Source organism: Dermacentor variabilis, chromosome 6 (assembly GCF_050947875.1).
Source record: "Dermacentor variabilis isolate Ectoservices chromosome 6, ASM5094787v1, whole genome shotgun sequence".
NCBI lineage: Eukaryota > Metazoa > Arthropoda > Arachnida > Ixodida > Ixodidae > Dermacentor > Dermacentor variabilis.
This window is the reverse complement of record NC_134573.1, coordinates 36,124,159-36,141,085: the sequence shown is the minus strand read 5'-3', so window position 1 is coordinate 36,141,085 and position 16,927 is coordinate 36,124,159. Positions and strand designations below refer to the sequence as shown.

Below are 16,927 nucleotides of genomic sequence, written 5' to 3'. Positions count from 1 at the left end.
GACATGCGCACAGAAAACACCTCGAAGATACATTACCATGTGAAAAACAGCCGACGCATGCGCAAGTTCTACTCCTCCCAAGACCTGTGCATGAATGTGAGTTTTTTATTAATCATATTTTACCTACTCGATAGGTAAGCACGTTCCTTGTTTGTTAAACGCAAGGACGTATCACAGACATAATTTTCTTTCTCATTTCCAATGTGAATAGCTTCTAAGATTTCGCGTTTGTATCTGGTCTTGCCTTTCGCTAAGATGGTCACACCACCGAACAATGCCGCACTTTTTTTGCACCTATTGCAGCCGCGGTAATGAACCGCCAAATGGCTTGCCTGGTCCCCGTTTAAGGATAGGTTATGTTCCTGCAAGCGCTTGTTAACACACCTACCTCATCACACCGCGTCGGGGGGTGGTTGAGAGCGTGCATATAGATGGCAGGCGCGAGTGATAGAGGAAAGGCGATGGGAGAAACTCGTTTTCACCCCATGCGTCGATTGTGCATTGCTGGATTGATGTTATGAGCGTCCCCCGGTTTTAGATCGGGGCGGTGGGTTGCGCCACCAAGCTCTTGCTAACATACTACCTAATGCCCTACCTAGGTTGAAAAGGAAGAAAAAAAAAACCCGAACTCCCACCACCAAATTTTCTGATCCCCTATTGCGAACTTTGCTTTTGTACGTCTCCGTTTTTTTTTGTCGTTTCCCTACTTTTCTTCCACCAATCCACCAACCGCCTCGTACTAACCCCTGTTGCGCACATGTTTACTTTTCCACTGCGCTCGCTGAACCCAAGGGCTTCAAGGAGGCCAGTGGTGCCTAAATCGACAGCTGAGAAGACGTCTTCACATTCTGATGTAACATGCTCCATAGTTTTCCCAGCTTTACCACAGCAAGCGCATGCTTGTTCTTCCTTCTTATATCTCCCTTTATAAGTGCGTGTTCTAAGGCATACCGATCTCGCTTCGAAACGTAATGAGCTTCCCTTTGAGTTATCATAAATTGTTTCTTTACTGATATCGTTTTTTCATCTTAAGTAGTTACTCATGGCTGCTTTCTTTTCCATTGGCGCCACCCATGAGATTATTTCAGCATCTCTGACTGTCCGCTTGACGTTCTCTGTTGCACTACAGGCCGCGTACTTGCTGGTAAGCGTTCTAGTTCTTTTCCTCCGCTGTGAATCAATGTTATCCTGTACAGATACTACAAAATTCTCCCAGCCCATTTATTTTCTTCCACATTGCTCAATCGTTCTCCATACTCAATTTTATTGCGAGCTTCCCTCACTTCAAAACTAGTCCAGCCGATATCACCCTGCACAGATTCATTTGCAGTCTTCCCGTGAGCACCCAATGCGAGGCGTCCCACTGACCTTTGGTTCCCATCGAGTCGTGACTGCACCCCTGGTTTAAAGCCGCATTTCCAAAATAAGCCGCATTTCCGCATTTCCAAACGGCCGCATTTCCAAAATAAGCCCTGGAACAATTATACCTTTCCACATACCTCAGAGCACCTCGTACCTATTGTATCCCCGTAGCGCTATGTGCTTCATTATGGCTGCAATTCTCTTCCCCTTCACTGTTATCGTTTTTTTCCTGTGTTTCCATACATCTATTGCCTTCCTGTATACGTATAACAAGGTACTTATTCAATTTTACGTCAGGTATTTCCTGACCCTATATTTTCACTGTCTGTTCGCTGTTTTTATTGAACACCATAACACCTGATTTTGTAACGCTACAATTCACACCTAACCCATCGCCTTCCTGTCCACAGATATTAGCCAGACGTTGCATATCATTTTGCTTGTTCGCTATCAACGCAACGTCATCCGGATAAAACAAACCTGGAAGCTGCTGCTCTACTACTGTACCCGCCTGTTTGTATGAGAGATTAAACTCGATGTTGCTTCCTGCTAGCAACTTCTCCATTTTCACCATGTACATCATAAACAGCAATGGCGATAAAGGGCACCCATGCCTCCGTCCCTTGTTGATATCAACTTTCTCCTCGCTCCTTATCCCTTCCCATTGAACGCAAACGGTATTTTCTAGGTAAATCTCTCTCATAAGTTGTAGACAATCGTCACCTAAATCTTCTCCTTCCAGAATATTCCACAAAATGTTGCGGTCTACGTTGTCATAGGCACCCGTAATGTCTAAAAAGGCCACATATAACGGTCTGCTTCCCACTTTTGATATTTCAATACACTGAGTAAGAACAAATAAGTTATAATCTAAACGCCTACCTATTCTGAAGCCATTCTGAAGTTCTGCAAAATGCCATTACTCTCTGCCTATGATTGCAGCTTTAATTTGATTGCCTGCATTGTTAGCCTGTGTATTACCGATGTAATGGTCAACGGTCTGTTCTAGTGAATGCTTTCTCCCCCTTACATTTGTACATTTAATTCATTATACTTTGTCACGAGCTGCCTGGTATTCGTCTATCTTTTAGACTTCTTTCCAGTGCTTTCGCCCGAGCTTCCTTACTTTTTGGTCCTAGTTCATTCATCAGCGTAATGGGCACCTCGTCTAGCCATGTGGCTGCTCTCTTCGGAATTTTCTCTTTGGCTCCCTTCCAGTTCAAATTTTTCAGCGCCAGCTCCTCTTCCACCTGGGTCTCTTTCATGCTGTCCTTTTTTTTTGTTCAAATACAACCTCGTCATACAACCTCGTCCATACCCTCTGGAGCTCCCTGGCTGTCGCCACTTTAGCCGATTGACAGCTGTAATTATCCGTGACTCCCCTCAGAAGCATTGCAGAAATTGCAGCGATTCCCTTTCTATTAACGTGCGAGGCCAGAGGGGACGCAGCTAGATCTGTAGAGAGGAGAAGAGACAGTTCCAATAAAGAGATTGGCGGAGGTGACGTGAGAAAGCAAGGAAACCCCACAGCAGTTGCGGGGACAAAGGATAAGCTTAAGGTCCAAGTACGGTACAGTACGTTGCTGCTATTTTGGAAAAAAATAAACGCCATGGAAGTATGTCAAGTGGGCAACTTATGCTGGGTGCGCAGAAGCAGAGCCGCATTAACTAAAGCGCACCGCAGGGTCCTGGAGTCACAACGGAAGCGGTGGACCGTTAAATCAACACTTCTGTGGCCGCCGCGTTAGCTTTGCGGCTATGGCATTGCTAGACGTCGTGGATTTGATCCCTACCGCGGGAGCTGCATTTCGACGCATGCCTCATAATCAGAGCGTGGTTCTGGCATGTACAGCCCCACAATCTAATTCAAGTTTATTACCTCTGCCACAATGCGATGCGCCATGTGAGGCAATGACAACGCTCAAGCCTCTCAGAGGTTATGAAATATGGTGCTCAACAACGCCTGAAGCAAATACCTCTCCTCGTGTGTTCTGTGTACAACGCAGAAAAACAGCAGTTGTGTACGCAATGTAACATTTACCATAAACTCACCAGTATCGTCTTAGCCTAAACGTTGAAGAAATTAAGCTTTAACCATCAAGATCACCGATAATTATCATCAATCAAAGCATCAAGCACGGAAAGCTTCGATTACATTGAATCCCACAGTGCGTGGGACTGCACATCTTTTTCCTATTTTGATAACTTCTTTAATATGTATCTGAACGAGCGCTAACGCTGTTTTCTGGTCACTCAGAATGTATCGCGTGCGCTACAATTAAATGCCCAACATTTGTCAAGGGCGTGGCGCAAGATTTTGTTGCGAATAGCTGTTTATAACACATTTAGTATCGAATGTCAACATCCTTACCTGCAACAAGCCCTCAGTAGCCTAACTAATCCGCGCCGTTCTTACCATTTGAATTCGCGTTGCGTATCAGCTATGACGTACAAAGGCCGACAAAGGGCTCGAATGATCGCTTCTCTGAAGGTTCGAAAGAGTGTTACAAGCTACAGTGTGCCAGCGAGCGTGTTTGCCAATATTTTAACCACGCACAAATGCTCAGAGGTGGGCGCTGGTGCTATTATGATAATTGTGCCTCAAAGTCGACAGAAGTACGTGCGGCCGATTATCGAGTCGGGATTCTGCGTATATAGCAGATGAAATCAGTTTTTGAGTATTCGCTCGCGAAGCGGTAATGCGGTAACATTCAGGCTCAAACAAGTTTATCATTTGTTTCAGGTTAAGTACTCATCACGAATAACATTTCATCGTGCGTTAGCTCGTCCGTTGATGAAGTCACGTGCTTGTCAAGAACCGAGTTGCACTAAGGTGCGTGCATTGAGCACGGTTGCGCTTGCTCGGAAATAAAATTTTCGAGATATCACTTTAGTGAAGGGATGACCGCGCAAAGAATTGTCGCGCTATAATGCGGCCGAAATTGCGCTTAATTAAATAATGCAGTCGTTCATAATCAGGCACCATTTGTTGTCTCGTTACCTGTGGCTCGGAGACATAATGATTGAACAAGCTAATAGTTGAACGAACGACTAAGCGAAAGATGGAGAAACAAGCCGGTGAACGAGCGGAGGACTGCGCGTTTCTTTTCTTTTTTTTTGCGAGTGCTCCATCGGCGCATCTTAACCTACTCACTCTTTAGAGCTGACACGAATTAACACCTAGGTCTCAAAGGCTTACGATGCGGTCCTTCGGCGACGATCGCAGTTTCAGGAGAGCAGGCACACTTTTTCTTTGTATCGCAAATCCAGTAGGGTACCGCCAGTGAAGAACACGAACAAAAGAAGCAAACAAAGCTATTCACTGGAAAGAAGGCTAGTTAATAGCTAAAAATGAAGAGATTTGCTGTCGTAAGATGAGTTTTCACGCTCGATCCTCAAATTTTGTCAAAGAAATGCGCTAGATTCCAAAGCTTTCGCAATCACGGGGTCGCACGCAGCTTCGCCTGCTGCCCGGGAATTCAAGCCTGTTGGCGTACTATAAGATTAGGCGCACCAAATACAACCACGTACTGCTTATCTAAACAAAGTACGCGTCGCGTAGGACTATACTATGAGAGACTCCCAACTACCTCACATAGCCATGTGGAGAATGTTGGTCTGAAGTCATCATCAGCCTGGTTACGCCCACTGCAGGGCAAAGGCCTCTCCCATACTTCTCCAAGATCCCCGGTCATGTACTAATTGTGGCCATGTCGTCCCTGCAAACTTCTTAATCTCATCCCCCCACCTAACTTTCTTCCGTCCCCTGCTACGTTTTCCTTCCCTTGGAATCCAGTCCGTAACCCTTAATGAGCATCGGTTATCTTCCCTCCTCATTACATGTCCTGCCCATGCCCATTTCTTTTTCTTGATTTCAACTAAGATGTCATTAACTCGCGTTTGTTCCCTCACCCAATCTGCTGTTTTCTTATCGCTTAACGTTACACCCATCATTCCTCTTTCCATAGCTCGTTGCGTCGTCCTCAATTTAAGTAGAACCCTTTTCGTAAGCCTCCAGGTTTCTGCCCCGTAGGTGAGTACTGATAAGACACAGCTATTATACGCTTTCCTCTTGAGGGATAATGGCAACCTGCTGTTCATGCTCTGAGAATGCCTGCCAAACAGCACCCCAGCCTATTCTTATTCATCTGATTATTTGCGTCTCATAATCCCGATCCGCCGTCACTACCTGCCCTAAGTAGATTTAATCCCTTACCACTTCCACTGTCTCGCTACCTGTTGCTGTTCTCTTCTGAGGCTGTTAAACATTAGTTTTCTGCAGATTAATTTTTAGACCCACCCTTCGCCTTTGCCTCTCCAGGTTATTGAGCATGCATTGCAATTGGTCCCGTGAGTTACTAAGCAAGGCAATATCATCAGTGAATCGCAAGGTACTAAGGTAATCTCCATTAACTTTTATCCCCAATTCTTCCCAATCCAGGTCTCTGAATACCTCCTGTAAACACGCTGTGAATGGCATCGGAGAGATCGTATCTCCCTGCCTGACGCCCTTGTTTATTGGGATTTTGTTGCTTTCTTTATGGAGGACTACGGTGGCTGTGGAGCCGCTATAGATATCTTTCAGTATTTTTACATACGGCTAGTCTACACCCTGATTCCATAATGCCTTCATGACTGCTGATTTTTCGACAGAATCAAACGATTTCTCATAATCAATGAAAGAGATATATAAGGGTTGGTTATATTCCGCACATTTCTCTATCACTTGATTGATAGTGTGAATATGGTCTATTGTTGAGTAGCCTTTACAAAATCCTACCTGGTCCTTTGCTTGACAGAAGTCTAAGGTGTTCCTGATTCTATTTGCGATTACCTTATTAAATAGTTTGTAGGCAACTCGCAATAAGCTGATCGTTTTATAATATTTCAAGTCTTTGGCGTCCCCTTTCTTATGAATTAGGATTATTTTAGCGTTCTTCCAAGATTCCGGTACGCTCGAGGTGATGAGGCATTGCGTATACAGGGTAGCCAGTTTCTCTAGAACAATCTGCCAATCTGAAGTTCCCCCTCCCAACTGGATGAAAGCATGTCTTTGTTCCCAACCCTAGCACTTGCCGGACGTTATCGAGGAGAGCTTCCTGTCTTTGCTGAAACTATTTTGGCATACAAAGGCCCAGCAGTTTATGGCGACAGAAAATGGCGTGACGCGACGTCGCGCATGCCAGAAAACTTAGTTTAGACCGTTCGCAAACCAAAACAACACAGAAGAGCAACGGCGCCAACATACGGGGGGGGGGGGGGGGGTACAGAGGGGAGGACGACGAAGGCGCTTCTGGGCGTACTCATGCAGAATGGGCTCCGCTGTCTTGTGTTCTTTAGCCTGGCTCCCTTGGCGTTAGGTAGGATGTGATTGCATCCTCACGTTCCACAAGTCAATCGGCATCGACTGACACCGCTCCCACCTCGGTATGTAGAATTTTGATCGCTTTATCGCCTGAAAACCGCCGTAAGGCATGGGCGCTATAACATAAAAATATTCCAAACATTTCTATTCCAATTCTGCAATCAGCCTTCTGTGATTGCTCAAAAACTTTTTTGGGCGACCCCCACTTCAACTGTAGGTCACGCGACGTCACGAAAACCGCGATAGCTCCCTATCTGATATGACGTGTGCACTCTGATTATGCATGATTTGACCGAACAAAAGAAAAATAGTTATTTCTGATTCGAAGCCTTCTCGGCACTAGCCCTCGGCTATTGGTCAAAAGTTTTCGGGCAGCACCCACATCACCTGCCTGCCACGAGACGTCACAAAACTGCAAAAACTCACCGCGTCAGAGTGACATGTAAGCGTCAAAGATGCATTAATATGCCGAACAAAACTGAATTTTCTTCTGAATAACAGCTGGATGCTCCGTTCCGAAAGGAATACAAGATGGCTGCTGTCGATCGCTGATGCACTAGCTACTCGTACCTGTGGGAGAGCATGGGTTTATATGCGTATAACGAAACATATTGCATAGCCGTGTAACGTTTTCGAACACTTTCGGAACGTTTACGACCGCGTTCTGCGAACTCTTCTTTAGTGGGATCCGTTTTAGTGTCATTCTTAAGCTTCCGTTGCATGCCGCCGCGATTGTCGACCAGCCACCGCCAGCTAAGTAAGAGAAAGCGGACCAATCTCAGACGCCGGCGCCACCCTCTTCATCCAGTTATTGATATTCAGTGCAGTGGCTCGGCCCCATCGAATCCCTCTCCACTTGAGCGTGCTCCTCGCCTCCTGTCAGCCAATTACATAAGACAAGCCGCTCAGTGTAGGCAATGTTATTCGTTTTTCAAGCAAGCAAAAGTAACCTCCTATGAACGAGGAGAGCGTTTGATTGGTCTGCTTAGACAACTCTACGGGTGACCGCCCGATGCTTGCTTCAGCGGTTACGCAAATTTGACGTCAGGAAATTGGAATAGAAACATATTGGAATAGTTTTACATTATAGGGCCCCATAGCTCCTGTTTTAAGTGGTCGGGGCTGGACCGGCCCGCGACGCCACGCCAGCATGGAAGTCATCGTGGAGGGGATGGCCATCACCCCCGAAGACCTCGCAGATAAAAGATGGCGCATGCTGCAGCACGACAAACGTACCCAATGCAAGTCAGCGATAAGTTTGCCCCGCGAGAAGGCGAGAACGGCCGGAGTTGTTGTTAGGCCTAACCCGGCGCGACACCCCAAGCACCTGAGGGAGCCTGCTATCCCTTCACACTACTTAAAGTGGTGTTACGAATCCGCGGTGGTTTTAATGTGTCTGGACTACACCCATCGACCGTCATGGAGGCAATGTGTGTTTGCACGGGACTGTCAAAGCAAGCTTGCGGCAAGAAGATGGTACGACTGGACTCCGTCGGCAACTTCGTTGTCGTGGGTACCGAGGATGAGGACCGAGCCGACAGTTACGCGACGCTATCAACGCTAAAGATGGGAAGTCAAACCTATCCGATTAAAGCCTATTTCCCAACTGAAGATCAAGGGAAAGGAGTTATCCGCCAAATTACTCTGCACCATACCCAACAGCACATTCAGGAGAATCTGTCCGAGAGTGGTATATATCCCGACATAGTGCGGTTCCGCTGTCTAGGCGAGTCCGAAACCATCCTGCTAGTTTTCAGGAGACAGGAAGTTCCCCATTACGTCATGTACGGTGGGGCATGGCACCGGTGCAATTTATTCCGCCGCAGAATGCAAGCCTGCTTGATTTGCTACCAGACCGGGCATCGCGAAGACGTCTGTCCGAATCGAGGCAGGACCAAGAAGTGTAGAGTATCCGGAACACCCGACATGACGGACGGGCTCGAGTGCACGCCACGTTACCTGTTGTGCGGCAAGAGCCACGTCAAGGGAAGCCCGGAGTGCCGGAAGGAGTTTCAGACCTTTCATCATACGCCAGCGCCGCGCGCGGCGGGCGGAAGAGCGGCAGGAGCAGCTGCAATCGCCGCCGCCACGGGGCGACCGCCACCGCAGCCGGTCGAGGGAGACGCGCTCGCCGTCAGTCTCCTACGCCGACGGGGGGTCGACCGGCGGCGGCGGCGGCGCCACGGCCGGAAGACGTCGGTCAATGAGCCGCGGTTGGAGCCGGAGCCGCTGCGGCCGGTCCAGGCCGTGGAGCGCCCCGAGGCAGCAGCCGTGGGACCAAGACAACCGTGCAAGCCGCGGCCAGCAGCAGCAAGAACGACAACAACAAGGAGCCCAATCACAGGTGGTATCCCAAAGAAATTGGGCCAGCATATTCGCAGGGAGGGGGAGCGAGATGCATGCCAAAATAGTTACACTTGACACAGTTAAGAGTCTACAGCAAACCATCCAAAACATGCAGACAAAGATCGCACAACAGGATACAAACATTCGCGCCTACGAGAGCGGTCACTTCTTACAACCAATGGACAGAGACCAACACCCTAGCATGGCAACCAGCGCCCTATCAGTTCCTTCACAGACACCGCGCTTATTAGCATACCAAAAACTACAGAATGTGAAGAGTCCGATATGGACTCCCAGGGTCCACCGAACAAACGCAAAGCCAGCCTCATTCACAGGACTCCCACTCCAGTCCCAATTGGGGACGCAGACCTAATGAAAAGCGTAGAGCAACACGTTGAACGCACGGTCAAGGCGGCTATAGACGCCATCCTGCCTGCGATTTTTGAACGCTTCCCGCAGTTAGAGAACCGCATGACGGCACTCAAACAAAACCACAACACGCTAGCCGCACAGGTCGCACAAATCGGACAATACATCCCAAAATTAGCGCCGGTCTAGCGCCCGTCCGGAGCAGACTCTCCCTCACCCCGCGATCGTCCCTGAGGCGGCATCCGTATGCGCAGCGGCGGTCCTCCGCCCTTCCCGCCTGGACCTGGCCGTGCGCGCACTCCCCAACAACCAACATGGTTGTAACGACCAATAACACCTATCTCGTTTGGCTTTAACATTAGCTTGGCATTAACATGGCCAAGTTAATCCACAGGCATAATCAGGACCCGGGGGCATTCCTGGCCGCGATGCGGGACACGTACCTGCGTCGTACCGTGGCTGGCCGAACGCGCACATAGACACAGAACACACGTTCGCTGAGGTGTCGGCAGCCGCCTTCAAGCTGCGGACGAACTCGGCGCCGGGTCCGGGCCGCATGACCAACAAGATCCAGCGCAGCCTGGACGAGGCTGCAATAGAGCAGCTCACCGAGTTGATGAACAAATTCTGAGGACGGGCGTCATCCCGGAAGAGTGCAAGAAGTCCACGATCGTCTTTATACCAAAACCAGGCAAACCACTCAATCCGGACAACCTCAGGCCGATTTCACTCACATCATGCGTCGGCAAACTGATGACGCACTTGGCCCTGAACCGTAGAGAACGGGAACGAGTTCCCCCATTCCATGTTTGGTTTCAGGCCACACCTGTCCAGCCAAGATGTACTCCTTCAGTTAAAAAGGCAGGTGATGCAACTCAAAAGTGCGGCGGACGCTCGCAGGTTCTCGTGCCTCCTGGACACCGATCTGAAAAAGGCCTTCGACAATGTCGTCCATGCAGCGGTGCTCGAGGGCCTGACCCAACGGGGGGTTGGGAACAGAGCACACCGATACGTCCGAAACTTTCTCACCGACCAGAAATACCGGATCAAAGTCGGCGAACATGCAACTGACATTATAGAGCTGGGAAGCCGAGGCACGCTGCAGGGATCAGTCATCTCCCCTTTTCGCTTTAACTCGGGAGGCGCGGGCTTCCGGACCTGTTGTTCTCTATCCCTGGGCTTCACCACAGCCTCTACGCTGACGATGTGGCGCTATGGGCGGCAGCAGATGATCCAGAAACACTTCAAGGGATCATGCAACGCGGGATCGACGTCATACAAGCTTATGCGGAGTCAAGGGGCCTGACGTGCTGAACAGAAAAATCCGAATACCTCCTGATCAATCCCGGCAGAAGTAGCTGTCCCGGGGGAATACCACGTGGGAGGCGCTTCCTTGAACTTAAGGTCCCAGGCCTTACTATCCCGGAACGCCCCAGTATAAAGATATTGGGCCTAGACTTTCAGAACACGTTGCGCTGCGGGCTCATGTTAAACTCCACAGGGCGACCAATTACACACTAGAGCTCATTCGACGGGTGTCTAATCGGCACCACGGCATGAGCGAGGGCTAGCTGCTTCGACTTGTGCAGGCATACATTACCAGCAGAACGATGTACTCGACACCATATGTCAAACTCGCCGCCACGGACTTAGCTAAATTAATAACAATGATCAGAAGAACCACAAAGGCAGCCATAGGCCTTCCGGACCACGCGGCGACCGCAAGGCTAGAGGCCTTAGGCATGCAAAACACGCTCGAGGAGCTCTTAGACGCTCACCACACAGCCCAAGTCCGTCGTCTCTCGCTAACCCCGGCTCTCCTCACAGTCCTCCGGAAGCTCAGTCTCGAGGCCATCCCCGAGGTAATGTAAACAAACGAAGCCGGCGCGACGGCTCACATGATGTCATTAGGCCGATAGCAACGTGGCGTCGGCTTCGGCCAGAATGCGCGAGGAGGAGGCGGCATTCTTCAAAGCGTGGCTCTACTTTACGAAGTTTAAGGAATTTGAGTGCAGGGGCGCCCGCCGTGACCTCTGCCGGAGGCAGAGTTAACCAGGATGGAGCGCGCCTTCCTCCTCCTCATCCGCACCGGCTGCGTTTCACCCGCCGAATGTCAGCATCGCCTCCGCGGTGCATCATCACCTCTCTGCCGACACTGCGGCGCGCTGGAAAAGCTGCAGCACCTCACTATACCAACAGTTGCGCCCTTTGGAGTGTATATTTGCCGCACAACAATAATCGTCGTCTGTCTTGCCGGCATTTCCTTTCTTGAACGCTGCGGGCCGGATACTTCCAAGTCACGAACGGCATGCACGTTATCAGTATGACACAGCCTTCTCGACAAGAAAGTAACGAGTGCAGCATTTTCAAAAAAGGAAATGCGGGAAAGACAGATGACGAATGTTGTTGTGTGGCAAATGTACAGCCCAAAGGGCGTAAACTTTTTTCAGACGGCAGCACGAGAACCCCTCGTCAGCATCTACCGTCAGTATGGCCTCCCTTAATCGGCGGTAGAACACATTCTGCACCCTTCGGGCTGCAACTTCCTTCTCAGGGTGCTGTTCCGTCCGTGTGGCCCCTTTGTGCCCCGTGTCCACTCTTGGGCTAGTCACTCAGCATGGAATACCAACTAGCCCGGTCTCACACCCTGCTTAAGTGTAGATTGGAACAGTTTTGGAGCTCTCAGTCTTGCGAGCAAGGATAATGTCTTTATTTGTTCATATCGTGTATCCAGCAAACATTCCTTCTCGTAACAATAGCCGTACCCAGAAATACTTTGTTCTCAACCATTAAGGCTCATTCACCCATGTACGAGATGAGCCATCGACGCCCATATCGCAGTTCGCTAACCATGCCTTCTATGCCTCCCATCACGCTTTAAACGAGACTTGAATCGCAGCAGTGTGTTATTTTTGCTGGGAATCGTGTAGGGAGACGGTGACAGCTTTTAATGTCGTACGTCTTGCCTCACGAATTGCGGTACCTAAGTTATAAAGTGCGCTTCTGTGAACCTCGCCGTACTGTCCTACGACACCTTGGAGTTCAAAGTTTGTCCTCCGCGAATATTTTTCGGCAAGTATCAGTCGCCCGTTCAACCCTTCAGTCTATTTCTCGCTAGCTACGTACCAGAGTTACGTAACTACTCGCCATATTCATTCTTTTCTTTGTTACATTTTCACAAAAACACCTTACGTGTTTCGCATTCCAAATCTCATTTAATTCATCCTGAATAAGCTTGTAGCGTACTACTACGTACCACAATGGTCCGGTCACAAAAGACGATTACGACACGCCCAGCACGCTAAAGGTACGCGAGCGGTGGAATCAGGTTTCCGCCTGATAGTTCTTCGCAGGAAAACCATTCCTTTTTTCTTTTTCTGCGCAGGTTGGTATCGTAAGCCATGGTAAAAAAATATGTAGCAGCAACAGCTACTCCTTCTACACCGACGTTTCCTACTACGTGGATTGGATCGATCGTCAGATGAAGAGCCCACTTCCAGGTGCGGCTGAAGCAGTACTCAACGCCAGGACTTCACCACCAGCGGAAATTCGCCCATAGATGTTATCGGTCTTTGTGAACTAATAAATAGAACAGCCTGACGCAGAAGGGCTGGATCGATGATGTTTCTGTTTTACGTGCGTCCCTGATTTAAAAATCTCACTTTACGGAAGCAATGTTCACGCTTTCGAATGTGTCTTCCGCACGTGGCCGCTTTTTGAAGCAATGAATATGAAGAAATTGCATTAGGTAATTGCATATGAGTAATATGCAGTGCCTCAGCATCACAGAGACGTCTTTTGCAGTAATGGTCTTGTGTAGAGCTTAATTTGTTTCATGTAATACTGTAATTATCCTAAACAGTAAATGAGTATTCGAACAGCCCTTTTATCCTGGCAGAGTGTTTTTGTTTTGTGGCAACGAATATTAGATAACGGCCTTCAGCGCACCAGATGTGCAGTTTCTTGGCAATTGAATGTAGTTCAATAGCAAATACCTTGCTCTGATTGTTTCCTTTCATATTCTTACGTTGCAGAAGTCACATATAAAGATGTACTTACATTATTTACAACAGAGACAACGATGCATAAGAAAGATAGCTGTCGAGACAAATTCCACCTCCACGCGTCAAATCGTCTTCTTAGTGGCGCCACCCTTGCTTGCGCCGTAACATAACTCGTGCCTGCAAAGGCGCCGTTTCGACGCCCACTATAAGGGAGGTGAACTCGCGGCAACATAAAGCTTCAGCCGCGACACATGCGTAGGATCCGTGGGGACACGCGAGTCCAGCGAAGCGATCACGTAGTTCACCTCACCACGCTGAAGCGTTATCCTGTAGGGAACAGCTTTTCAGACAAGCTCACGCAGCGACATGGTGTCCATAGGAGGACAATGGTGCCAGGAGGAAATCGAACGCCCCGCGGTCGGTTGTAGTACCGGACCCTCTATGCGACCTGTCACTCAGTGTGCCGGAAGCCGGCAATCTGGCGTGCCGTGCGAGCCCGTTGCGAAGACGTCTTGAGCGTATTAAGTGGGAGTGCTCGTCAAGGAAGGAAGCAGTGTGTCAAAGGGCAAAGAAGGGCGACGCCAGAACGGAGGTTAAATGGTGAAAATCCAGCAGTCTTGTGACGAGAGGAATAAACTGCGATGGTCACGAAGGGCAACGTGCTGTGCCAATCACTGGGGTCGTCAGGAACGTACATAGAGAGCATTCCTCTCGGCGTGCGATTGAGCCACTCCATCACTCCGTTTTCCTGCGGGTCGTAGGCAGTGGAAAGCTTCTGCTCCGCAGAACTGGTGTGTGATATGTCTTCAACTACTCCGGAGAAGAAGGTGCGGCCGCGATCAGTGAGGAGCTGCTAGGGTGTGCCGTCATGGAGAATGGCGTCATGTAAAGGAAAATCTGCCGCCTCAATTGCACAGCTCGTGTGCAAAGCCCGCGTGATCGCCTACCGGGTTGCGTAATTATTCACGACAATGACCAACTTATTGCCAGATTTCGAGTAGGAAAAGAGCTGAGAAGATCGAGACCGCGGCGAAAGAATGGTAGTGAGGCCCCATCGATGGGGCGAAGGCGCCAGCACAGCAGGTTTTTTGCGGCGGTGACACATAGCACAGGCTGCAACGTAGTGATGCACAGAGCGCTACAGGCCTGGTCCATAGAAGCGGAGCCATAAGTGGTCGTAGGTACGTGAAACGTTGAGGTGGCCTGCAGTAGGGGCATCATGCAACTGCTCAACGACTGCTGTGAGATAGATGGCCTGGTACAATCAGTAAAAGTGATGATCCTTCACGGGGTAAGCTGGCACGGTAGATAACACGGTCGCGACCACGAATAAGCGCCGCGTGGGCTCCGAAAGTTCAGAATTAAGACGATCAGTGAGAACACGTAAGCACTCGTCGCACCGCTGTTCAGTGCGGATATCGTTCAGGTAAAAAACGGCCAGCATGAAAGTGCTCGTGCCAAGCGCGTTATGTTCGGTGTGGTCGACAGGATGACGGGAGAAGGAGTCGGTGTCGTTGTGTAAACGGCCCGACTTGTGTGAAACAGCAAATGACTACTCTTGCAGCAGTAGCCCAAATGTACCCAATCGTCCAATGGGGTCTTTAAGTGAGGAGTGCCAGCACAAGGCGTAGTGATCGGTAAACAAGGAAAATGCGTGGCCATACAAATAGCGGCAGGATTTCGCAACTGCCCAAACTAACGCCTAGCACTCGCGTTCGATAATTGAAAAATTCCTCTCAAGGGGTGACGGGAGGCGGCTGGTGTATGCAGTTACGTGCTCTGCGTTACGCTGCATGCAATTGAACAAGTACAGCCCCAATTCCATGACTGCAGGCATTCGTGTGAAGTTCAATGGCGTCATATGGATCGTAAGGAGCCAGCAATGGGGGCGTCCTAAGCCTGCGTGCACGGGCGGAGAAGGCTTTGGTTTGAGCAAGACCCTATGTGAAAGCAAAGTCATTCTTAAGTAAGTGAGTGAGTGGACGAGGGGTTTCGGTGAAATTCTTGATGAAATGGCGGAAATACGGGCATAACGCAACAAAGCTTCTTACGTCTGCGGCGGAAGACAGAACAGGAAAATTCTCGAGAGCGCTAATTTTTTCACTGTCAGGTTGAACGCCAGCGGCACTCACGAGATGGCCAAGGACAGTAATTTGACAACGTGCAAAGTGGCGCTTGGATGAGTTCAGTTGCAGGCCTGCGCTTCAGAAATAATAAAGAGTAGCCGATCGACACGTTAGATGACTCGTCAAAGTTGGTGAAAAAACTATGACATCGTCTAAATAACACAGACATGTTGACGATTTATAGCCACGAAGTAAGGAGTCCATACTTCTTTCGAAGGTTGCCGGAGCATTACTAAGGCTGAGTGGCATAACCTTGAATTGGTAGAGGCCGTCAAGGGTTACTAAGGCAGCTTTCTCATGGTCCATGTTACCTACCGAGATTTGCCAGTAGCCTGATCCGACGTCTATCGATGAAAAGTACTTGGCTACCACCAAGCAGTCCAATGCTTTATCAATATGCTGCAAGGGGTACACATCCATGCGTGTGATATTTTTGAGGTGCCTGTAATCAACACAAAAGCGCCAACTGCCGTCCTTGTCATTCACAAGGACAACAGGAGACGCCCACGGACTGTAAGATGGCTCTATATTGCGTTTAGCCAACATATATATCTCTTCGACTTCTCTTTTTATGACTTGTTCAGCATTTGTAACACTGTACGGCTGGCGGGGCATCGGACAAGCGTTTGCAGTGTAAATACGATGGGTCACTACCGATGTTTGGGCTTAGGGGTGGCTGTAAAAGTCGAAAACGTCGCGGTAAGTTTCCTACAGACGGTGGAGCTTGTGCCGGATTAAGATCAGCTGCTATTATCTTGCCAAATTTGTAAGGGTTGGTGAGTTTGAAGTTCCCTGTAGAGGGCGACGGAATTTCGACTTAAGAGCTGATATCTCGCAATCGTTCACAGGCGCGATGTCACCCAAAGACATTACTCCGGGAAGAATTTGAGTTAAGCAGCTAAATTTAAGTAGAGTCAGAGAAGCCTGATAGCCTATAACCGTGAGCAAGGTATGGCGAACGGCCAAATTTCTTTCAAGCAATATGTATACAGTGTGAGATAGTACATAGATGCCATCAGGAACACATGGGAACGACAGTAGAGTAACGTTCGCAGTTGCTTGGGGTGACAGGCTGGTGTCTTCGAGAGAGCATAACCGTGGTTGTGTGCCTGGTGGATCATAGTAGCAGTTCAAGCTGAATTAAACTAGACCTGCAATCAAAGAGGGCCCCCGAATGGGACTACAAAAACTCTAAGCTTAGTATAACGTCCTAAGGTCAGTGTTGCAAAATGGCAAACAAAACAGTCGTTAGGGTCCCCGCGATGCAAATGCGAGCGGTGGACATACGAAGCACCGTAGGCGCTCCTCCGTCGGTAACGCGAAGGATACATGATCCAGCGGGTGTGAAAACTTTT

At 49.2% G+C, this 16,927-nt stretch overlaps 1 protein-coding gene across 1 annotated transcript in view; it reads left to right on the top strand.

The window, feature by feature from the left end:
• The window catches only part of LOC142584733 (complement C2-like), a 279,859-nt gene extending 266,782 nt beyond the window's left edge, over window positions 1–13,077 (top strand). The window contains exon 19 of the mRNA XM_075694959.1: window positions 12,828–13,077. Within this exon, the coding sequence (XP_075551074.1) occupies window positions 12,828–13,001 (174 nt within the window). The 3' untranslated portion in view covers window positions 13,002–13,077. The remainder of the gene's footprint in view (window positions 1–12,827) is intronic.
• Window positions 13,078–16,927: the final 3,850 nt, after the last annotated feature.